Source organism: Colletotrichum phormii, assembly GCF_030913505.1.
Source record: "Colletotrichum phormii strain CBS 102054 chromosome Unknown BDP81scaffold_30, whole genome shotgun sequence".
Taxonomy (NCBI): domain Eukaryota; kingdom Fungi; phylum Ascomycota; class Sordariomycetes; order Glomerellales; family Glomerellaceae; genus Colletotrichum; species Colletotrichum phormii.
In genome coordinates this window covers 401,482-423,585 of record NW_026851472.1, presented here as the reverse complement: position 1 = coordinate 423,585, position 22,104 = coordinate 401,482, and the positions used below count along the sequence as shown (strand labels likewise).

Sequence of the window (22,104 nt, the reverse complement as noted above, 5' to 3'; positions counted from 1 at the left end):
CACCCCAAGTGGGTGCTATGGCCCATGCACAATAACCTCCACTCCTGATGCGCCTCGCAGATACAGTGTTCATCAGTCCCGTAGCAAATCGTGATCTCCTCGCCGCCCAGAATGTCTCTCATGGCCTTCGCCGCTATTACATACCTCCCACTCACCCTCGCTTGATCCGATTGGGGGCAGGTGGATCGCAGGAGTAGTTTAGCAATCTGAAACAATTACCTCTAGCCAAGTGATTGTTTTGGATGAAGAGCTGCTAGCCAATCATCGTCTAGTTCCTTTTGAGCAAAACTCCCCAGGAAGGTATCAGTAGAGGTTTAGTTCTATAGAATCAAGCATTTGGCTCATGCTGTGAACCACTGACGTGGAGATCAATAGATAGGGCCTGCTTCTTATAGCTGAGCTGACCAAAATCTTGCCATTATGAATTCTAAATGTAACCCTATACAGAGAAGAATTCCTAAATCCCATGTGTAGAGTTCAGCTGTTGTTCCCAGAACATCCATCCGCCACCAGTTTCCAGCCTACCTAGACCGACCAGCTCTTCGATTTCCCGAGCATCAACAGCATTCGCAAACTTCTTCTCGTCTATCTGTTCAATATCTTGCTTCTTCTCTGTCCCGTTTCCAAAGACCGTGCGCCCACGCACAGCGACACCAGGAGCCCCCAAGACAACCTCGTACTTCACGAACCCCTCCTTTTTGATGTCTCGCTCAAATGCCCTTATATCATTATCGCTGACGTCCAGCCGGAGCAAAACAATAGCACAGCCGCCGCCTCCAGCACCAGTGAGCTTTGTCCAACCAATCCTTGCAGTCTCTGCGAGGTGCTCCACGCGGTCAAGGGAGGGATGGGAGACATTAAGGCGAATCAAAAGGCTTTGATTTTTGCGAATTAGGCCACCCAATTTCTCGATAGCCTCACGCTTCTTTTCGTCATTGAAGTGGGTGGCGTCAGAGGGGAGGAACTCCAGCGTCTCCTCTGCAACGCTGCCGATGGCGTCCAAGATTGATCCAATCACCTCCGGGTTTGCATCTTTAAGCTTTCGCACGTTCTCGACCTGTCGGGCTGTTGTACGCGGCTGTTTGGTGTCGATGAGGAGAAGGGGTAGTGTTGGGAAGTTATCGAGAGGGGTGACAGAGGAAGGCCTGTCGGCCATCTTGTGGAAGAGCACAGCTTTCCCCAGACACGAGACCGTGTTATCAACTCCGCTCGGATCTCCATGGATACAGAGCTCTCCTGCATATGCCCAGCTGTTGATGCATTCCAACTCTTTCTCCAGGTTGCGACGGGTTCTTCCCAGCGCATTTCCCTGAATGAGCATTGCAACACTAAAGCAAACGCAAACACTCGCGCTACTGCCCAGGCCAGCACCGACTGGAATCGTGGACCGGAGAGTATACACGAATCCAGGGCTTTGCCGGCAACCCAGAGAGAGGAAAAGATAGAGAAAGGCCGTGGCGGATCCGCGGTGTATCCTTTGCTGATTTGGTGGATGATGGAGAGAAACCGATTCCATGAGTGGCTTGATGGAGGCGAGGAGCTCTTTGTCGAGAGAGGGACCGTGACACTGGTACAGTTTATTTTCGGGGGAGGCATGATCGGAGGCCGGCCAAGGCAGACTGTCTATATTCCAAGTGTGATACAAGCCAATATCTTTGAGGTCCAGTGTGACGGAGCGCTCGGAGTCGAAGAGGGTTTGAACAGAAAGATAGGATCGTAGTGAGATCGCTGCAGCAATGGCAGGATGGCCGTATACCGCACCATGTTCACCCACGACGATGACTTTTCCTGGTGCAGAGACCATAAATGATTCCGTCAATGGCGATGAACGTGTGTTCTGCATGGCGGTTGAGGCGTAGCGGACGGTACTAGGTTTATGATTAAAGGGAATGGAAGTGGATGACAGTGGTAAGGTTTGGGAGGTAAGAGTAGCTACTCCTTCTATTATATCTCCCAGCCACATACCCTGTACACCTCAGACAACCTTTCCCCCTAGCCCCATTCTCCCCTGCGGCTTACTTAACAGTACGGCGGCCAGCAAGTGGAGCCCCGCCAAACCCCTTTATACAGTTATTTTATTTATTTTACATATCTTGCATGTGGTCCGTGCCCTTGGGGGATTATCTTCCAATAGGCTCACTGGTACTGGTGCGTGTCACGGGTACGTACCCATGAATATGACTAAGCAAACGATCTTATCGTTCACGTCGACGAACGCGTCTCGTTGTTGTTGTTGTTATATTTAACGCCGTGGCGGCAAGGGTGCAGCCGCCCTTGCGGCCGACCTCCCGAGGGGTATGCGGCGTTGAGGGCCTCAGGATAAAGCTATATACTCTATTGTACATGACCCTTCCTATCGTCCTCTAAATCTTACTCGTGAACTACTATATTTGTTCTAGCCGTCCCTGGTCCCCGCTGTGTTACGGCCTAAACAGTTGGTCCTGTCATGGCGTAGCTATATAATGCAGAACAAGGGAAAATGATGCGGAGTCATCATTATCGAAGCTTTTGCTTTGTGCCACAGTTGGTTGCCTTGACCTGCTCGTAACAAGAACCTCTTTGACAAGACTACGATTGATCACCGAAGCCTTACCTACCTTACGACTTACAGATATAGCTTCCCTGAAGCTATTCCCGCCTACGATACTGTGGAGGCAATACTACTGTATTGGATCTGATGATGATGATGGGAAAAGCTGAGCGCTGGCTGGGCTGGATATCTGGGCAAGGTGTAGGTGGGGCAGCTCCGAGATGTGAAGGAGCTGCCTCACGTGACCCACCTGCACCTGCCACAGATACTGTTACCAGTTCCGCAGCCTCAACTTCTGCAAACATACCTCACTACGACTAGCTGGCCGTAACAAGGACGTCTATGTTGTAGCGCCCGACGAGGCTCATGTTACGGCCAGCTAGTCGTAGTGAGGTATGTTTGCAGAAGTTGAGGCTGCGGAACTGGTAACAGTATCGTAGGCGGGAATAGCTTCAGGGAAGCTATATCTGTAAGTCGTAAGGTAGGTAAGGCTTCGGTGATCAATCGTAGTCTTTGTCAAAGAGGTTCTCAGGGAAGATAGCTGAAAGCAATCATAAGATCTGATACGAAGTTAATTGCTGAAGAAGCTATGGGAAGTCTGTCCTTGATCCTGGCTCAAGTCCATACTATATACAAGTCTCGATCCTGAATACATTCTTTGTCAATGATCAGTCCCACTGATCTGGTGAGCGCTCATTGTCCTCGCTCATTACTTGGCATGATGATGATGATGATGTATTTAACGTCTGGTAACAAAAGGACGTGCCGGGCGCTATGCCGACATGGTCTATACTAATCTAAACTATATTACAGGCTACCGTCTTCACCTATTACTTGGCATGAGCGCTCATGGACCCACCATGATCGCTCATCGTCTTATCTTATCTTCACGTGACTTGGTCCATAGTTCTTCAGTTCCGTAGGTGACATTTTACGTTCACGTGCCCAATGCACAACTTCTGAACACATACCTCGAAAGGTACCCACTGTTAGTAATTGTTAAGGTTATAGAGGGCTACGGCCCACTGCACTATCATCTCTCAACATCAGCCCATACGAGCTGAATTCCACGACCATGACGGTCTCCCTAGATGTAGGGCCATCGATCACGGTTTACGGGGACGCCGGTATATCTCGGCGGTCGGGACGAGTCCGGAAGCCGACTGCAAAGGTCAGAATGGTTAAGTAGGTTAACCACCAGGACAACTCTGAGCTTAAAGACGAGATTAATAAGCTTTCGAATCTTGTCCAGGACCTCCTACGTCGGGACGCCGAGAGGGAATAGTTTTTGAAAGACTGTTTGACGAAGATCGAATCCTTGGAGAGAGAACTTTAGGAGGAGAAACAGCGTTCAAACCGGCATTAACGTGGTTTAGTAAGGTCTATGCACGCTATTGGCACAGGGCCTAGCGAGACTGACCTGAGTTCCCAGGGGCATCCCTTGCATACAACCCAGAACTAGCCGCCCCTAGTCCGTTTATACGCGGCGGCGGCGAGCCAGCCACTGTCCAGAAGACAGGATGAACCAACGCCAGCCAAACAAGGCGCAAAACAAGCTATAAACCGGGCGGCCTTAAAGGATCTATGCGTCTTCGCGCGTCTATCGCCTGAAAGCCCGCTTCGGAACGAGAAAGCCTACGACATATACATCTTCGTTCGGGAAAGGCTAAGTCCCCAAGCCCGAGAAGCCCTTAAGGGGATCGACCATGTCAAGATAGGATTAGCACTCCTACCTTCGTTAATGGATGGTATAAAAGTCCTGCTAGAGAATAGAGAACAGATCGCTGCCCTTCTCCAAGCGTAAGCGATCGAGCAACGCGATACCTGGATCCGAGCCTATATCGCAAACGTCCCTTACACTAGGTATTGTCTGGTAACCAATACTGAGCTGGAAATTACGACCGAGGAGCTCCTTGAAGAGATCCAGGTCTCGACGAAACTTAAGCCTGAAAAAGCACACTTCTCTAGGAAGGACGAAGTCGAAAGGCTAGGCACGGTGATAGCCTGGTTTAAGGCGGAAGCCGTAAGGTAACTATTAAGACGCCTCCGTTTGATGGGGGCTAGCGTTTTTGTAAACCTGTAGTTCCCGAAGGAGAAGAGGTCTCCTTAATGTCTCCGCTGCGGCGGTTTTTACAGCGAACGAACGTGCACCAGAAGGAAGAGATGCCTCAAGTGCAGCTCTCCTTCCCACACAACTGATCAACACCGGGCACCCTGCGGCGGCACTGAGGGTCACGATGGCTGCGACTGCCCCTTTAAATGCCCGTCGTGTAACGGGCCTTACGCCGCCTTCGATGCGACTTGCCCTATCCAACCTAAAGTGGTGAAGGGGGTAGTCCAGAGGAGGGATAAGGCTCAGCTACGGGCCATCCGAGCTGAGGGAGAAAGATTATGGAGAAATACGACCCAGCAGTCGCATCGATATTCCCGTGAAGAAGAATAAGCGATAGACTATACCCTGGCGAATAAGATATAAAAGAAGAATATAGCCCTCTAAAACCCTGCAAATCATGCAAGCGAATGTAGGTAGGCGGGCATCCGCCTACGAAATAGCACTGAACCTGGCTTACGTAGCCCAGATCGATATATTCCTAATATAAGAGCCGTCTATCCGTTCGGAAGAGAGGAGGCTCACAAGACACCACCCAGGTTTTGAGACTTTCACCCCAGTAGATAACTGGACCGAAGACCGTCCCAGGGTACTTACCTACCTCCGCAGAGGAACTGGAGTACGAGGCGTATAAATACGGCCTCTACCCGATCTATCTATAGACCTGCTCTTCTTACGACTCCTCTTAGGAACGAAGGAGGTCCTTATAGTTATCAACGTATATAACGGCCCTCGTGGCTCTCTGCGATCTGGCCAGGCTCTCAGGAACATCCTAGCGGCCTGGCAACCCAAACCTGAGGATCGAGTACTGATTGCGGGGGATTTTAACTTACACCATTGGACGTGGTAGCCCGAGGCTACGAGTTCCCCGGACGCTGAAAACCTAGTAGAATGGGCAGAAGCCGCTAGCCTTGTCCTAATGTCACCTATAGGTGAACCCACGCACAAAGGCGGCAACACCCTAGATTTATGCTGGGCGTCCAGCAACCTCCATGGGGCTTCCACCAGCATAGAAACGTCACTACACACGACATCAGACCACGAATCTCTGCTTACCCGGGTCCCCTTGGCCCTGATCGATTCACCCAGCCAGACCCCGGGAAGGTTTCGGCTCGACACGATGGACGAGGAGCTTTTCCTCGGCATCATTAAACGCAACTTACAACCCATACGCCGCACTACAAGCAACATCCAAGACCCACAGTCTTTAGATCTCCTAGCACAACAGCTTACGGACTGTCTTATTAAAGCACTCACGGCTTCCACAAAGCGCACGCTCGGGAAAGGTACAGGGAGACCATACTGGAGCGAGAGCTGCACACGTAAACACCGAGCCTATGCGAGTAAGCGAGCGATGTTAGCAAGACTCCGCACAGCCGGAGTGAACTGCTAATAGGAAGAAGAGGAGGTCGAAGCTCTAAAACAGGACTTCCTCTACAAATTTAAACGCTCCAAGGATACCTTTTGGAAAGATAAGATCTCCTCAGCCTCCTCAAGCAAAGACATATTTAAAATGGTCGGTTAGCACAAAGCCACAGGATCCTTTCAGACCCCGCCACTCCGAGATGTAGATAACCAAGACACGCTTGTCTCACAACCAAAAGAGAAGCGCGACTTATTTACCCGCGTCCTCCTTAGAAACGCTGCAATCTCCGAGGACATACCAACAGAAAGCCCAGTCCTACAAAGGCAAGCTACGCTTCCTTTCCCGCAGGTTACGAAGGACGAGGTACGGTCTTCGGTTCTCACCGCGGGAAACACGACTCCTGGGACCGACGGAATCACTACGACTGCTTTGAAAATAGCATGGCCAGTTATCGAGGATATTATCCTCTCACTTTATAGCGGGTATATACGCAAGGGTTAGCATCCTACTTGTTTTAAAGAAGCAACTCTCGTGATCCTAGCAAAACCGGGAAAAAGAGACAAGACACTCCCGCGCTCCTATAGGCCAATTACGCTCTTGGCCGTCCTCGGAAAAGGCTTAGAGAGACTCATCGCCAGACGACTTACCTAGATCGCAGTTAAACATCGTGTTCTGCACGATCAACAGTTTAGAGCACTCCCTCTTCGCTCTTGCAGCGACCTCATCGCAGCGGCCATCCACGACATCGAGTACGCCTGGCAAAGAGGCCTGGTTACCTCTATACTTACGCTCGATATAAAAGGGGCTTTCGACGCCATGCTCCCAGGACGACTGGTCCGACGCCTCTGCGAACAAGGATAGCCAGAGAACCTCGTACGCTAGGTCTCAAGTTTTATTACCGGAAGGAGAGCAAGAATAAGGCTTGATAGGGAGGTAAGAGACGTCTTCGGTCTCGAATACGGACTACCACAAGGCTCACCCGTGTCTCCCATTCTATTCATGCTCTATATTGAACCTCTTTTCAAGCTAGGCATAGCTCGCCTAAGAAGGAAGCGATCTCGTTTCGGCTACGCCAATAACATCGCTATCTTAGCAAGCTCAACATCACTAGAGAACAACTATAACATCCTAACCAAGGAATAAAAAGAAACCTTAGGATAGGGCGCAACGGAAGGAATCACTTTTGACCTCGATAAGTCCAAACTGATCCACTTCACTAAGAGATAAAAAAACGGAAACCTATTAATTATAGTAGGTTTACCGGATGGGAGGTATTATATAGTTCAGGCTATTAAAGAAGGCTCTTCTCTATGCTAGCTCGGCGTTCACTTCGACCATAAACTCATATTCAAGAGTTACGTAAGAAACCTCTCTATAAAAGCATACTAAGTAATTAATAGACTATAGGGACTAGGGAATACTATCTAGGGCGCGCTTACGTACTTACTTCGTCGAGCGATCACCTCTTATATATTACCTACTCAGTACTATGTATCTAAAGTATGGTGGCCCGGTAAGAGCCGGATAAAGAATGGACGTACTATCTCAAACGGGGTTAGTAGTCTGCTACACTAACTAGACGCGACGCAAACCAAAGCCATCAGAAAGATGGTCCCCGTATACAGAACTACGCCTGTACCGATCCTATAGCGCGAGGCGGCTCTACCCCCAGCAGAGGTGATACTGGACGCGAAGCTCCACACAGCGTCCACCAGAATCCATCGTCTGGACGAGCGACACCCTCTCCGAACGAGACTCAGGGACAAATCAGGACTAAACTCACGGCTACGACGAATGGCAAGCCTCGTAAGCAAAAATACCGAATACATCGATCCGTTAGAACTCCCCCCTTGGGAGCAACTAGCGGACTGGCAGACAGCTCTCGCCAGGGTCGGCTACGAACCTAATAAGACCAAAGAAGAACAGGCCCTCTCCTTTGCAGGCAGGATGGCAACTTTCTCCAAGCGGGACATTGTTGTCTATACTGACGGGGCCCAGATGTCGGACGGCAGCAGCACCTCCGCCGGAGCAGGCTGGGTAGGGTACCAAGCTACACGGCAGATCTTCCGCGGATCCGAACCACTCGGCTCCCAAACTGAGGTATATGACGCGGAGGCACATGCTGCGTATCACGGCCTAATGGAAGCCATCCGGGCTCCTACGGCTCGTATAGCAAATAACGTCCACATCTACCTCGACAACCTCGTAGTCGCGGTTAGACTATACTCCCAGAGCACAGGAAGCAGCTAGGCTAGATTTAGGGCCTTCAATAGGCTCTCTTCCTCCTGGACTCGGAGACAAAGAGAGAGCTGACAACCCCCGGCAGGGTTTATGTTTGGTGGTGCCCTGGGCACACGGGAGTACCAGGAAATGAAGAAGCGGATGCTCTAGCCAAGGAAGCCTGCAAACTAATCCCAAAATCACAACCACAGCCCTCATTAGCGCACCTAGAAAGGCAAGCTAAAGCAGCTGCCTTCCAAGCCTTTGCCAGAAAATGGCTGTCCCAATGCCCTCGGCAATATGCCGACCTCGAGATAATTCTTCACCCCAAGCCGCCCGAACTCCGCCTCCCTCGGCACTTACTAGGAAGGCTATACGCAGCAAGATCCCATCATGGAGACTTTGCAGCATACCACGAGAGATTCGCTCATCAAGATGCGTTGCTCAACTGCAGCTGTGGGAAACCCAAGACACCAGTCCATTTCTACTTCTGCAAGCGTGGACGCAAGGCTACACCGCGCTACCTCCGCCAACGTATGGCTAAAGCAAGTATTGATTTCTTGTTAGGTTCTGCTAAGGGAGCCTCTCTTCTATGCGAATGGATAGAGGAGACCAATTTCTTTTCCGAAATTTACCCGAGTCATTGAACAGGAACGTTAGGTGAAGACGGTAGCCTGTAACATAGTTTAGATTAGTATAGACCATGTCGGCATAGCGCCCGGCACGTCCTTTTGTTACCAGACGTTAAATATATCATCATCATCATCATCATCATCACGTGCCCAATGCATATATGGTGCGCTGTAGCCGCCGTAAGCCTACGGGGCAGGCCCTGGTCTTGATCATGCATGTTGGGTCGTAACACCGGGATGCCTAGGTTTACAAAGCTAGTGCTAAAGGAAGACCAGTTACTCTCGTTCGAACCACCCTAAGTAGCCAAATCACCCACGACGCGCGACTCCTGCGCTTCTAGGGCTCTCTCCTTAGCCTCCCATTCCTCAACAGACTGTATTCTACGACGAATTAGATCCGAACTACGCTCCTTCAGAAATCTCTTTTACTTTCGAAGACGGGATAAACGCCTAAAGCCGTTGTCAGCTATGTCTGCAAAACCTCCAAAGCCTCCTCGGCTTCCTGCTCGTCACGCTCCACCTTCTTGTTTTGTTTGTTTGTTTTATATTTAACGCCATGGCGGCAAGGGCGCAGCCGCCCTTGCGGCAGACCTCCCGAAGGGTATGTGGCGTGGAGGGTCGCAGGCTCCAGCTATATACTATATAGTACATGCCGTATCCTGACGTCCTCCAAGTCTTGCTCGTGAGCTACTATGTGTTCTATCCATCCCTAGTTCCCACTGGTGCCCTAGTTCCGTTATAACCATCTGGTTTCCTAATAGAGGTAGTTTGTCGTTTGGAGGATAGGTTATGGCCTATCTCCTAGTACCGCGGGCAGATCTTCTGGAAGAAGTCTGTCACGCAGAGGAAGGCCTGAAAGCCTTCAGAGTCAGTGATTAGCCCCTTGAAGTAGCGATCGAGGGACCCTATAGGTCCTACGGGCTCCTGGCGGCTGTAGGGGTAGAGGGTGGGCCATTGTTGCCTCCTCAGTAGGGTCTTTCGGCAGTAGACCAGATGGTCTGCCTCCTTAACCTCTCCACAGGAGCAGGTGAGCAGTGCTTCTGTGTGGTTAAAGCGTTGGTGATACTGTTCAAAGTCCCCGTGGCCTGACCGCGCCGCAAGGAGGTGATGAAGGGCAGCCCTAGGGAGGCCAAGTTCAGGAGGGCAAGCAAGGGTGGCCTTGAGCCCTAGTTGGGTATAGCGGGGGGTTGCCTCTTGTTTCCACCATCGTCTATATTGGCGTCTTGGCCGCTCTTTAGCAAGCCACTTGATACCTGACAGAGTAGCTAGTTGGCCCCTAGGGCCTGGCAGAGTTGTTCCCTCCTTAGCTAGGCTGTCTGCTTCTTCATTTCCTTTTATATCTTGGTGCCCCGGGGACCAATACGTCCTCCAAATCTTGCCCGTGGGCTACTGTCTGTTCTATCCGTCCCTAGTTCCCGCTGGTTCCCTAGTTCCGTTGTTACCGTCTGTCCCTCTAGGAGGAGAAATTCGTTAGTCGGGCCTAGGTCAAGACCTAGTCCTTAGTACCGCGGGCAGATCTTCTGAAAGAAGTGTGTCACGCGGAGAAAGGCCTGGAAGCCAATAGGATCAGTAATTAACCCCTGTACCGCTCAAGAGATCCTATAGGTCCTATAGGATCGAGTGGGCTAGAAGGGTGGAGGGTAGGCCACTGATGCCTCCTCACTAGGGTCTTTTGGCAGTAGACCAGATGGTCTACCGCCTTTGCCTCCCCGCAGGAGCAGGTAAGCAGTGCTTCTGTATGGTTAAAGCGTTGGTGGTATTGTTCGAAGTCTCCATGGCCTGATCGGGCTGCTAGGAGATGATGAAGGATAGCCCGCGGCAGGGCTAGTTCGGGAGCGCAAGCGAGGGTGGCCTTGAGTCCTAGCTGGGTATAAGTTCCCGATTACGATACCGTTGATGGGAGCTGGTAGAAAATCGCCCAGCTGATATTCGCCCTTCAACACAGGTGGCCAGTAATAGTCCAAGCCGTCCGGGTTGACATACACATCCCCTCGAGACCTATCGCGGTAAAGTCCCGGGACGTGAATAACGTCCTTCCGGTCCAAGGGAATCTCAGAAAGAAGGATTTCGAGGTTGTGGTTGATCCATTTCTTTGCATATGCGTTAAATAGAACAAGAACAAAAAATATGCGTTCACCTCCATGAAGGTCGCGTTAGAAAGAACGTCGTCGATGGTCAAGTCTAGGTTCGGGGGCAAGTTATCCAACTGAAAGCGCTCCATCTGAGGCGTGGCATCGAAGCTGATTGCTCTCGCACTCCCATGCCCCGCAGCTTGAGCATCTTGAAGGAGTTCGATCGAAACATCTGTGTCTGCGATGGCGATAGTGAAGCCGAGATCGTTATTATACGGTAAAAACTGGATGAATTCGTCAACGTGGCCGACACGCAGCCATCCCGTCTCTAAGAAAAGAGTTGACTGGACCCCGTTGCTGAAAATAAGATCCCGAACCGACTGGGCGGGAAGGCTATCATAGTGCTTGCCCTGGGTGATCCGGCCAGCTTTGTAAAGAACGTCTCGTTTCGAGCGATGAGGCGGGATAGTTTCCAAGTTACCGTAACTGTTCATGGTGTGATAGCCGAAACCTGATCCTAGCCGAAACCTGATCCTGGAAACCCCGTTCAAGAAGAGCCACTGGGCTGAAAAGCTCCGAAGCCTGGTCCTCGCATCTGCTCAAAGATTTTTCTGCCGCCTGTGCGTGTCGACTGTGCGGAGCGAAGCATGATGCGTATCGCGATAGGACCGTCTGGACCCGGCATGCTTGCGTACGCTGGTTCGACAATGTCTTGAGCCCAGATGTCTCCGGACTGATTGAATAGCCACAAGGGATTCTCGATGCCCGCAAGCTCGCGACCAGCATCTAACTGCTCCACAAAGTACTGCTGTACGGGGTTGGTGTCATTTGCCCAAGTTGACACCAGCGTCTCAACCTTTTGTAGGTGGTGACGCGTCAGGACTGGAGCCACTTTGAGGGCCACAGTGTCTCTGATGTAGTCCTGAGAGCCAGGTGTCTCGTAGATATCGAAGTTGATGGATACATGACCATCCCAGATCTCCGACTCCTTGACGGACTCTCGGCTGTCAATTCCCAGGGTAAGGCCGGCGCTGAGTTGCGTTGCGTTAAAGTTATATTGTTTATCGACTAGGTGCCAAGAGTCTGTTGAGTTTGGCCTCGTCGGATCAACGAGCAGGAAGATTTGGACTCTCTCGTACGCCGCTCGAGGTGTCGCGAAAAGGTGTGCTGTCGTGCCGTCCGAGACATCCTCGAGAGGTACAGTCCTCAAAGGTGCTATGTACTCAGGCGCAAGAAGCAGGTGGCCTGAGGAATCGCTACAAAACGCTAACTCGTCATTGCTCAGTGGTATGTTGTTGAGGTCTGAGTTGGGGCATCTCGAGTGCTTATCCCCAACATTTGGGAGGAAGATGGCCCCTCTAGTTGCTGACCACGTAGCTTTACTTTCGATGTCGGATTCGCCATCGATATCAACCACACCATCACGATTAGTGTCTGCTCGAATATCAGGCTTGAGGCTTGAGGCGCTAAGTACCGGATTTGCATGTAATGTCCAGATCAAGGACTGTAGGAAGAGGAACAACCGCATGACTGAGTAGCACGAGAAAGAGGCTGAATGTCGTGAAACCCAAAAGATGTTGTCACAGATTGTCAGAAGAAGCTTAGTTGTTGTATTGTTGGCGTGAACACCGAGAGATATAATGTGGTTCGTTAGACCCATCGACGAATAATTTGACGTTTGTTGGATCACATATGGTGTTGTCGTGGGGTGTATGGCGTTAATTGCTGCCCGTAATTAACGGCGTCGTTTTTGCGACAGGTGTACTGTTCATTTTTGTTACTCGCTGAATCCCATAACTCTTAGACACGAATGCGGGCTTTCCGTCAATCTGAGTTGTTGTCCGAGATGCAGCAATGCCAAGGTGCTTATCGCTGCATTGCATTCATTGGAGACCTACTCCGACTGACATCCAAGTTCTCGGTGTTACATCGCTGCAGGTGTTCCGAAGGATGATGAGGAGCACCTTAAGGCGCATTAATCAGATTGTTTACGTGCAAATGCGCAAATAAATTCTTTTCAAAAGCTTGATCCCGTCTTTTTTGCTCATAGGGACCCTATCTTCACGACCATGGGGACAAATAAGCAGGATAACGAGGGACGTTCGCATCTGAATGCGGATTGTGGAAACCACGGTTATCCCCTCATCACAAGTATAACTCGCAGTTAGAAATCCTCTACAATATCATTTGGTCAGCCTTCAGGTCATCATAGCCAACACAGACCTAATATTCAAACTTTCTCAAGCTCCATCCTCTTCATCGGTACACTAGCTTCTCGGAGTTGACTCTCAATCTGGTGCTCAATGTGAGAGAATGGTGTGATCTGTGCATTGTTGTGTTGTCTCCGCTCCTGTTCACAGCTTCCGACCCGGGACTAGAGGCTCAAGCTTGGCACCGTGGAGCTTGCAGGACAAACGTAAGGTAGTTGGTACATGTAGGAATGCTTTCTTTGTCGTGATAGGCAATACTGCTTGCCGATAGACTACTGTCGACATACCCACTTCCCCTCACCGGAGTTAAGCACACTGCTGACATGATCAACTTGGACATATTGAGCTCTTTGATGACAGACTGATGCTTCCAGCACTTTACGGGACTCGAGTTCGATTTTGCCTCCGATGACTCAACTCATTCCATGGGATTGTGTTGCATCATAAAACAGCAGAGCTTACACGAGTTCTATGTGAAATGAAGAAAGGTCTTGATTGGTAGGTTCCCACTTGAACCCTGGATTGATGTCTGAAGCCGACCTTTTGAGTTTGAGGCTCAGTACCTTGGACTCCGGTTCACCTTGGCGGCGAGATGTCTGTTATCATGCGCATTTGCTGGCTGAAATTGTCTCAGCAGTGATTACATGTAGGTATAAGTGTAATTGGATGCAGCGCAAGTTAAGGTGAGACTGAATGAGAGCTGTGAGAGCCCAGTTGTATTCAATTTTCATATCCTGTTCACCATCTTTCCGACAAACAACTACGTACTTAGAAGACAAAGTTCGCAGCAACACCCTTAACCAAGTTCTGAGCAAGAAGCTTGTGGATAGCCAAGCCGGCGTGGTAGTTATCGGCCCAGATGCAATCGCTGGAGCCGTAGCAGGTAGCATCCTTGGCGCCGTACTGCGCAAAATTCTCGACAACGGTGTCGAAGGAAGGCTTGGTGTCAAAGACGAGACCCTTGACGCCGCTGTTGGCGGAATTGAAGGTAGCGAGGCGGGTCTCGAGGGCGGTGTTGTACGAGGTGATGTCGGAGCGCAGGCGGGCCAGGTCGGTCTCGGACTGGCCGATCATGGCAGGAATCTGGTCGGAGAAGGCTAGTGGAGAGATGTTAGGATTAAATATACTTAAAAAAGACTTTGGCTCCGGGGAGTAACATACGAGGCACAGAGAGCAGGACAAAGTTCTTCAGACCATCATCGGCGAGAGTCTGAAGGAGCTCAAAGTAGCGGTCCATAATCTTGGTGACGGGCGCAGACACCTTGTCCCAGAACGGCTCGCCGACATCGTTAATGCCGATCCAGACGGCGACGAGGGCCTTGTCCTTGTTGACGACGCTAGACACGTACTGCTTGTACTGGTCGACCTGGTCGTCGACGCAGTACTGGGCGTAAGTGTCGACGATATCCTTGTCGGTGGTGGCGCCAGTCACGGCAAAGTCGTAGGTCAAGATGGTCGATGTGTTGAGAGTGCTCGTGAGATGGCCGACCCAGTTCAGGCCGCTAGAGGTGGTCTGGCCGGGCAGGGAGGGGTTGCCGAGCGGGTTTCCGGCAGCAGGGAGGGTGCCACCGGGCCAGAAGCCGACAGTGGAGTAAGAGTCGCCGCTGCGGGGAGGGTATCCGAGTCAGATGGAGCTTTCTCTCTTATCATTCCGCAATTATGGATGTACGGAACAGGAATGCGGGTGACTTACAAGACGATCAGGTTCTTACTTGTAGAACTGTTGGTCTGTCTCGGGAAGACGGCCGGGGTGGGACTGGCAAAGGACAGGGACAGGCCGGCTGCCAGGGAAAGGGCTTGGGTAAAGGACTTCATTTTGGACCAGGAATAGTAATGTTATGTACCAGCAAAATATCAACAAGAAGAATGATAGTAAATAGAAATGAGAAGCGAACGAGAGGTTTGGAAACCGTGCAGGGAACACCAACGAGAGACGGGACGACTGAGAACGGTACAGGTGAACAGATCAGATGGCCGGCTCGCGTGGGACGCGCGATGCTTTACATATTATACTGGCGGCTTGGCTCCCCCTTCGACCCGTTGACCAAGAATCTGAACAAGAGAGTTCGGCACCAAGGGGCTCTTGATGAAAAAGACTTCGTCACTGTGCGTTTGCAGTACATTGAATTCCCCATACTCGGCCAACGTGCTGTTCAATGCGATTGGTGGAACTCCCAGTTGAAGCTTGGGCCTGGGCGGTGGAAATTCCAAAAGGGGCGAGATTGCAGGTGCTCCGCTGGGGCCATGCGGGGCCGAAGCGCGCCATCGAGCTCCTTTTTGGTGTTTGAACTCGACAGATGTTGGTGTTAGCCGCTGCTTCTCGGTCTCTATTTGGTCTGCTGGTGCCGCTGACTTCGGGGTGCTGATCTGGCAAGTTTCCTATTTGGACGAGTTGCCAGCTTGAAGTGGTTCAACTTGAAGAGACTCTGACGCGAGTTGAAGAGACAAAACATAAGCTCATCCGTCACCATCTTGCTTAAAGGCTCGATTCCAGAATAGTGGACCCCACAACGCTGAACCAAGCTTAGGCATATGCATAACTCCAAGTCTGAGTAATTTTGTATGTTGTAGGAACCGAATGTACCCACAAACTGATGAAGATTGTGCAGTGAGAACTTTTGTGATTTTGCATTTCGCTCAACCCCTAGGCCCTTTTGATATACGAAGAAAGGAAGATTAAGTGATAACTACATCCTGCAACTAGGATCCTTGGGCAATCACCTAGAATGCGGGATTGGCGTTCTCCAATAATTGCACAAAGTACTCTTGGAACCAAGTTCCAGCTTCCGGGGCCGGAATGACGGATGATCCTGAGCTGCACTTCTCATCATAGCGAGCCGCAGTTGAGTCGCTGGTACCATCAGCTTCACCACCGGGCTTAACCCAGACAAAGGCATCCAGGGTATCGATGCCAGTCTTAACGTTCGGTCTCGTGCCGAAGCCAGTCTCCTTGATGTTGCACCAGTCACCCCAAATCTGGCGCCCTGTCGGCTGCTTGCCGCTGCGGCCCTGGTCGACGAGGTAGTTTGCCGGGTACCCAGCCTCCTTGAGGAACGGGGTCAACGCGGCGTGAAACTTGGACTCGTCCCATTGCTTGTTGCTCTCTGTGTACGCCGGCGCGCTCGTGAGGTTCCAGCCGTTGTAGTTTGACACGTTTGTGACCAAGCCTCGAACTGCCTTGGGAGAGCCTGCCTTCTTGTACAATTCGCTGTACAGCTCGGCAGTGGGCTTCAGGTTGGCTTCCCAGCCCAGCCAGCCCGCGTGGCCCGCATCCACGTAGATTGCGACGTTGTCGAGGTTGAGGGTCTTGAAAGCGTAATCGGTGCCTTCCTTGTACGCATCGGCTGCGCCAGTGCACTTCTGCACGTTCATGTTGGTGATGAGGTTGGCCAATCCATCAGGTTCTACTTGTCGTCAGCATGCCGCAAACATGTAGCCCCAATCGACATGGCGAAAACTTACCGTAGACAAACACTTGGCGAACATCCGAGTACTCCTTGGCAAGAGCGGCAATAGGGTCGATATACTCTTTCTTGTACTTCTCGACACCGCCGTCGGCAATGACGAGCTCGCCGGCAGAGGCCTTGGCAGAGCAATCACGGTCCGGGAAATTGTAGATGACATAGGTGCCAGCGTACGGCGGGTTGGCACCCTCCTGGTTCAGCTTGCGGATCTGCGCCAGAGTGCTGTTCATGAGACTGATCTTTTCGCGTGTATCACTAACATGGTTGTTAGCAGAGGCATGCAAAGTATGATGGCGCCGTAATTCACTCACAGCCATGCGAATGTGGGCACCTCGGCGACCTTGGCTGCCTTCGCTGCGAGATCGCCAGTGAGCTTAGGGACGGCGAGATTCGTGATCTCGTCTGTGTAGTAGGGGTTGGGGAAGAGCTGTCTATCCGCCAGCGGGTTTCCCTCGTAGGACGCGACATCACGCAGCTTGAGGGGAGTAGCTAGTGCCGCCGGCGCAAGCGCTGCTGCGAGCAAGAGATGAGCGACAACCATGTTGAAATAACGAGTGGACAAATGGGTGCAATGAGAAAAGAATGTAAACCCCGAAACGGAAGTTGCGTGGTGAGATATCGTGCCAGTATCTTACAGTAAGGCGGGCGTCTCTCTCGTCTTATACAATACCATTGATTCCGCCAAGCTGGGGACGTAACCCTCAACTCCGAAGTTTATTATTCCTTGATTGCTGGACCGGACCAGCAAAGCAAGGTCCAAGGGTTCCGGAAACGCACAGGTCCTTCATCTTAGAGGTGAATCTCCCAGAATATCGGGACGATCGCTGAGGTTCTCCGTGCCGAGCTTTCTGAGCCTTAGACGTTACTTTTTCGGCCGTGTGAGATACAACGCCGCCGGGGCTCGTCCGGCGGGGATGATGCTTGGAGCGCGGCCCAGTGCATTGGCGCCGAGCCGTTGGGACCTGGCGAGTTTGCCGGATTGGGCAAACCTTGGGGTTTGCTCCACAAAGCTGGACAGGCCGCAGCCTAGGCCATGAAGATCTCACGGAGAGTTTGGGTCCGAAAGACCACATGAAGTCGGCTCATCCTCCTCAGGAGTCAGGGGTACCGGCAGTGCTGGCCGCTCATGTTCTCGGATCTCCCCAGTCTCCGCATAGTTCGGATGACAACATTCGACTGGGAATTTGTTGGACTTGAAAGAGTGAATTTGGGGGCCGCCAGATTGATTAAGGGGAGAATTGCCTCCAGGCAAAATGACCTGTTTCAGAAGGGTGCCCTTGTTCAAGATGAGATAACTTTGTTAGTTGGGGACACCCTTCTTTGCTGGAATAAAGTGAGGGGAGGGAGAATCATCTGTTCTAGCGCCTTGATTGTGGGGGCTTCCACGGCACTTGAGTCAATGACGGGCGGCTACGTGGCAACTTCGATGCGGAAGAATTGAGGCTTAATTTGTCCGTCAAATAACTCTGAGGGAGTAGCGTCATGTCGAGAGCGTTCAACTCTCCCACCTTTGAATCACAAAGTTGCTTGAGCTGAAGTTAGGCTGGACGACATGTTCCACATCATTCATCTCATAATGGCTAAATCCTCCATGAGAAGTTGAGCGACGATCGTCTTGTTTGATGTTTCCAGCGTACTACATCAGATCGCCTCCCTGTTCGGATGACTTGCCCGCATTTCGCCTTCTTGATCGACAAAGTGACACAAGCGCACGGGTCACACATAACGCCGTGCGGTCTATCTGTGATTCCGTGGAAACGTCAAACCAACAACTCATGCTTACAACTGAAGGTTCCTTGTTTACGCTGCCTGCCACTTAAATAGAATGGTTATGGGGGCATGCCTTCGATGAGGAGGTTTGTGATTACGGTAGAAGTCGTACACAAATCGGCGCGGTTACGAAATGAACGCTCTTAAGACCATTAACCACAACCGATGCATCGGCGCACCTCGCTAACGCTTCAGGGTGAAGAGAAGTTTGGCACCATGCTAGTGACAGGTGCCGACGCCTCACAAAATCCAGTTGCGGATACGTATAAAAAACAACACACTGAACAATAATTTGAGTTTTGCAGTCAGCAAACTCATTGGCCGCATCTTGAACTCGGTAACCGTATATGGATGGACTTCATCATGGCAAACTTGGACGAAAGCTTGATTAGGGAGGATCTAGGGTCACCGTACATGTCTTATGATCATCTAAAAGAGCTTTTGAATCAGACCCGACTATCATAAGATTCGTTAATACAGACTGAGTAACGGGTCCGTAATGATAAAAGCTTTTCATCGCGACTTCCACGGCAACGGGTTAATATCATTGGTTGAAGTATGTTCTCCACGCGCTTCAGCACCGAGCAATGCCTTCAGTCTTCACTTCGATCGTGCGATTCTGCAAAGTTCTTCAAACATGGACTGGATTGAGCAAAAATTTCCATCTCAAAGTCACACCAGTCAATCAAGCAACACAAGTAGGCTCACTGAGGATGACTTCTCCGCGGTGACTTACGCGGCAAAGGGTTGCTTACTGAGATCCAGGAACAATGAGAACCAAAGTGGACAGGATCGGAAATGAAATGGGAATATGTCCATGTCTCGCCACATTTTGCCCCTCAAAATAGTTTGTTGTGCAGGTAGGCCATTCGCTCAAGCCAGGACATGGCGTGGACGACTGACCACTTGCAACCAACACATGGTGACATGTAATAACATAACCTCTGGAAGGTGACCGAGCCCACGGTGCCGGACCTTTGCTTTTACAAGCTAACAAGTGGAAACATTCTGCATCATCCCGCTGGTGGTAAATTCACTTTGTCAAGTTTTCCCTCGATCCGTCGTGATTTGTCCACTCGACGGGCTAGCTCGATGATAGTCCCGGAGTTCCGCACCAGGCCCCTCTCCGCCGGCCGAGTTCACTTGCCCACGATGGGAAAATATAAGATGATGGATCCATCTGATTAGATTTGGCAAGGGGGGGGGCCAGTTAGCGCTGCTCCTTCGATGCGCACTACCATGAACTTATGTGCATCTGTGACTGGATCCGTACATCGTTCCGAAGAACATCGACTTAGACACACCACCAGCCTCCTGGGACCCGATGATCCCTACCTCCCTTGTTTAACGGTGGCTGCGAATTTTCTAGTTCTGAACCAGATTGTTAGTTTGTTCAAGGTACTAAATTATACAGCCAGCCAAAGCAGCACGGTAGTAGGGTAGATCTCAAAGACGTTGGCGAGCTTACACGAAACTGCATATAACCCCAACGACTCTTGCCACAAATACTTTGAATCCGCGCCAAATGTCATCTCTTGTTCATCCAGCCAAGGTCGAAATCTGTGAGCCATCGTCATGATGAGCAACAACAAGGAGTCGGGTGTCTTCCAGACGACGCCCGCATTCCCAAGGATGGCACAATCTCCCCTTCAACAGATCATAAGAGCCTCGAATTTCTTCTGTCGGCGAGATCTTACAATCACAGGGTGTCACCCGCATGGAGGTAGTCTACCGCGAAGCCAAGCAGAACCGCATCTCACTCTACCTCGTCGGGCTTTCCGTCCTGGTCTGCGCCTGGGTCTACTCTTTGGACAGCTCGACAACCTCTTACTACAGCATCGACGCCTCATCCTACTACAAACAGCACTCGTCTGTACTCTCTACCCTCTCGATCGCCACGAGCATTATCTCGGCCGTCTCGAAGCCCTTCATCGCCAAGATCTCCGACATCACATCTCGCCCGTACACGTACATCGTCACATTACTCTTCTACGTTATCGGCTATGTAATCGCTGCCTCAAGTACATCGATCTCAGCCTACGTCGTCGGCGAAGTCTTCATCTCCATCGGGTCTTCGGGCCTCGACCTCACCAACGACATCATCGTCGCTGACCTGACCCCCTTGGAATGGCGCGGCTTCGTCAGCTCACTACTCTCAGCCCCCTTCATCATCAACACCTGGTTCGCCGGCAAGATTGTCGACGCGATGCAGGCTCGGAATCAGTGGCGATGGGGGCTATGGCATGTTTGCCATCATCATCCCCGCTGCTCTCGGTCCTGCGATTGCTACGTTGCTGTACCTCGACAGAAAAGCGAACAAGGACGGTATCGTCAACCTGGCCTCTTCAAACGCGGCGCGTCGTGCTGCGAGAGAGAGATGGCTGAGGAGAAGGGATACAATGGACCGCGTGGTGCCATTGTGGCTCCAGCTGCTGAGCCGGCGGGCACTTGGATGGAAGACCTCAAGCGTAACCTCAAGCGTAACCTGATCGAAATCGATGCGCTTGGTCTGACACTCTTGGGCTTCGGCTGGAGCTTGCTTCTTTTGCCATTCAGCCTCAAGACCTATGCCGAACATGGCTGGAGGAACCAGTCACTCATTGCTATGATGGTAGTGGGTGGCATCTTGCTCATCGCGTATGTGGTTTACGAGATCAAGTGGGCCAAGGTACCGAGCGCCCCTCGTAGATTGGTCATAAATAAGACGTTCCTGATGGCCATTGTTATCGACTCTTTCTACATGTGTAAGTACCTTACTATTACTAAAGTCCCCTATTACACCCGGTTCACGCTCAGTTTCCAGTGGCCGGCAACATGCGTGGCTTATACTGGTCATCTTACGTCTACATCGCGAAGCCTTGGTCCTCGCAAGACTGGGTGTACTACAACACGCTGACACTTGCGCTCTGCATCTTTGGCATGGTCGCAGGTCTGCTTCAGCGATGGACTCACCGTTACAAGATGCTGCAGATTTTCGGCCTTTGCATCAAGATCATCGGCATAGGCATCATGATCGATGGTCCCCGAGCCACCAACTCCACCGCCCCAATGGTCATCTCACTGATCATGGTCGGTGCCGGCGGTGCTTTCTCTGTTGTCGGCTCTCGCGTGGCATCTCAGGCTTCCGTGCCGCACCAAGACGTCGCCTTGGCCATTGCTTTGCTTTCCTTGTGGTCCAAGATTGGCAGCTCCATTGGCAGTGCCATCGTCGCTGTCATCTGGGCCGACAAGATACCTAAACTCTTGCGCGAGTACCTCCCCGCAACCGCGACTGACAAGGATGTCAAGACTCTCTTCGGTAGTGTCCGTACCATTCGCACCAAGTACGCATTCGATGACCCGATGAGACAGGGTGCTATCGAGGCGTACCGACGGACATTGTATTACTGCCTGGTGCCAGCTTTAGCCCTCGCATTCGTTCCCCTCATTGCTGCGCTCTTCCAGACCAACTTCTACCTGGGCAAGCAGCAGAATGCTGTCACCAATGTTGGAAACGATGGTCAAGCTTTAAAAGAGGAAGATCGCAACCCAGAGGCTTTACCGCCACCAAAGAACAAGGAGGCGTTCCTAAGGTTCTGGGCCGGACACAAATGATAATTAATTATGTTTCTCAAGGGAGGTTGATATCCGATATTAGTGTGCTCGGATGGAAACCACCTGAGATTAGATTATACCACTCGGAGAAACATAATCAAACCAGCAGTTTACATGTTTGAGAGACTGCCCTCTA

At 51.3% G+C, this 22,104-nt stretch overlaps 5 protein-coding genes across 5 annotated transcripts; 1 reads left to right on the top strand and 4 right to left on the bottom strand.

Moving 5' to 3' along the window:
- Positions 1-338: 338 nt before the first annotated feature.
- On the bottom strand, positions 339-1,854 carry BDP81DRAFT_439967 (mevalonate kinase). Its single transcript, XM_060591460.1, has one exon. The coding sequence runs from the start codon at positions 1,841-1,843 to the stop codon at positions 458-460; it is 1,386 nt and encodes a 461-aa protein (XP_060439297.1). The 5' UTR covers positions 1,844-1,854; the 3' UTR covers positions 339-457.
- An 8,746-nt stretch (positions 1,855-10,600) lies between these two features.
- Positions 10,601-12,458, bottom strand: BDP81DRAFT_465504 (uncharacterized protein; the record flags this gene model as incomplete). The annotated part of the gene is made up of 3 exons (XM_060594285.1): positions 10,601-10,948; positions 10,996-11,447; positions 11,492-12,458. The coding sequence occupies 3 exons, from the start codon at positions 12,456-12,458 to the stop codon at positions 10,601-10,603; spliced, it is 1,767 nt and encodes a 588-aa protein (XP_060439296.1).
- Positions 12,459-13,824: 1,366 nt separating this feature from the next.
- Positions 13,825-15,153, bottom strand: BDP81DRAFT_439962 (GDSL-like Lipase/Acylhydrolase). Its single transcript, XM_060591459.1, has 3 exons — positions 14,834-15,153; positions 14,302-14,744; positions 13,825-14,237 (listed from the first exon to the last, which is right to left on the bottom strand). Exons 1-3 carry the CDS (start codon positions 14,953-14,955, stop codon positions 13,909-13,911), a joined length of 894 nt encoding a protein of 297 aa, XP_060439295.1. The 5' UTR covers positions 14,956-15,153; the 3' UTR covers positions 13,825-13,908.
- Positions 15,154-15,752: 599 nt separating this feature from the next.
- On the bottom strand, positions 15,753-17,225 carry BDP81DRAFT_505565 (family 6 glycosyl hydrolase). The gene is made up of 3 exons (XM_060595645.1): positions 16,916-17,225; positions 16,603-16,859; positions 15,753-16,544 (listed from the first exon to the last, which is right to left on the bottom strand). Exons 1-3 carry the CDS (start codon positions 17,143-17,145, stop codon positions 15,862-15,864), a joined length of 1,170 nt encoding a protein of 389 aa, XP_060439294.1. The 5' UTR covers positions 17,146-17,225; the 3' UTR covers positions 15,753-15,861.
- A 1,786-nt stretch (positions 17,226-19,011) lies between these two features.
- On the top strand, positions 19,012-22,050 carry BDP81DRAFT_505551 (major facilitator superfamily domain-containing protein; the record flags this gene model as incomplete). The annotated part of the gene is made up of 5 exons (XM_060595644.1): positions 19,012-19,072; positions 20,039-20,555; positions 20,599-20,735; positions 20,834-21,118; positions 21,178-22,050. 5 exons carry the CDS (start codon positions 19,012-19,014, stop codon positions 21,966-21,968), a joined length of 1,791 nt encoding a protein of 596 aa, XP_060439293.1. The 3' UTR covers positions 21,969-22,050.
- Between the last annotated feature and the right edge of the window lie 54 nt (positions 22,051-22,104).

Coding starts and splice junctions, on each gene's coding strand:
- BDP81DRAFT_439967 (XM_060591460.1), bottom strand. CDS start 1,843: ATGCAGAACACACGTTCATCGCCATTGACGGAATCATTTATGGTCTCT.
- BDP81DRAFT_439962 (XM_060591459.1), bottom strand. CDS start 14,955: ATGAAGTCCTTTACCCAAGCCCTTTCCCTGGCAGCCGGCCTGTCCCTG. Junction 14,745..14,833: donor AGTAAGAACCTGATCGTCTT/GTAAGTCACCCG, acceptor CCCTCCCCGCAG/CGGCGACTCTTACTCCACTG. Junction 14,238..14,301: donor TGTCCTGCTCTCTGTGCCTC/GTATGTTACTCC, acceptor TCTCTCCACTAG/CCTTCTCCGACCAGATTCCT.
- BDP81DRAFT_505565 (XM_060595645.1), bottom strand. CDS start 17,145: ATGGTTGTCGCTCATCTCTTGCTCGCAGCAGCGCTTGCGCCGGCGGCA. Junction 16,860..16,915: donor GTGCCCACATTCGCATGGCT/GTGAGTGAATTA, acceptor CAACCATGTTAG/TGATACACGCGAAAAGATCA. Junction 16,545..16,602: donor TCGCCAAGTGTTTGTCTACG/GTAAGTTTTCGC, acceptor GACGACAAGTAG/AACCTGATGGATTGGCCAAC.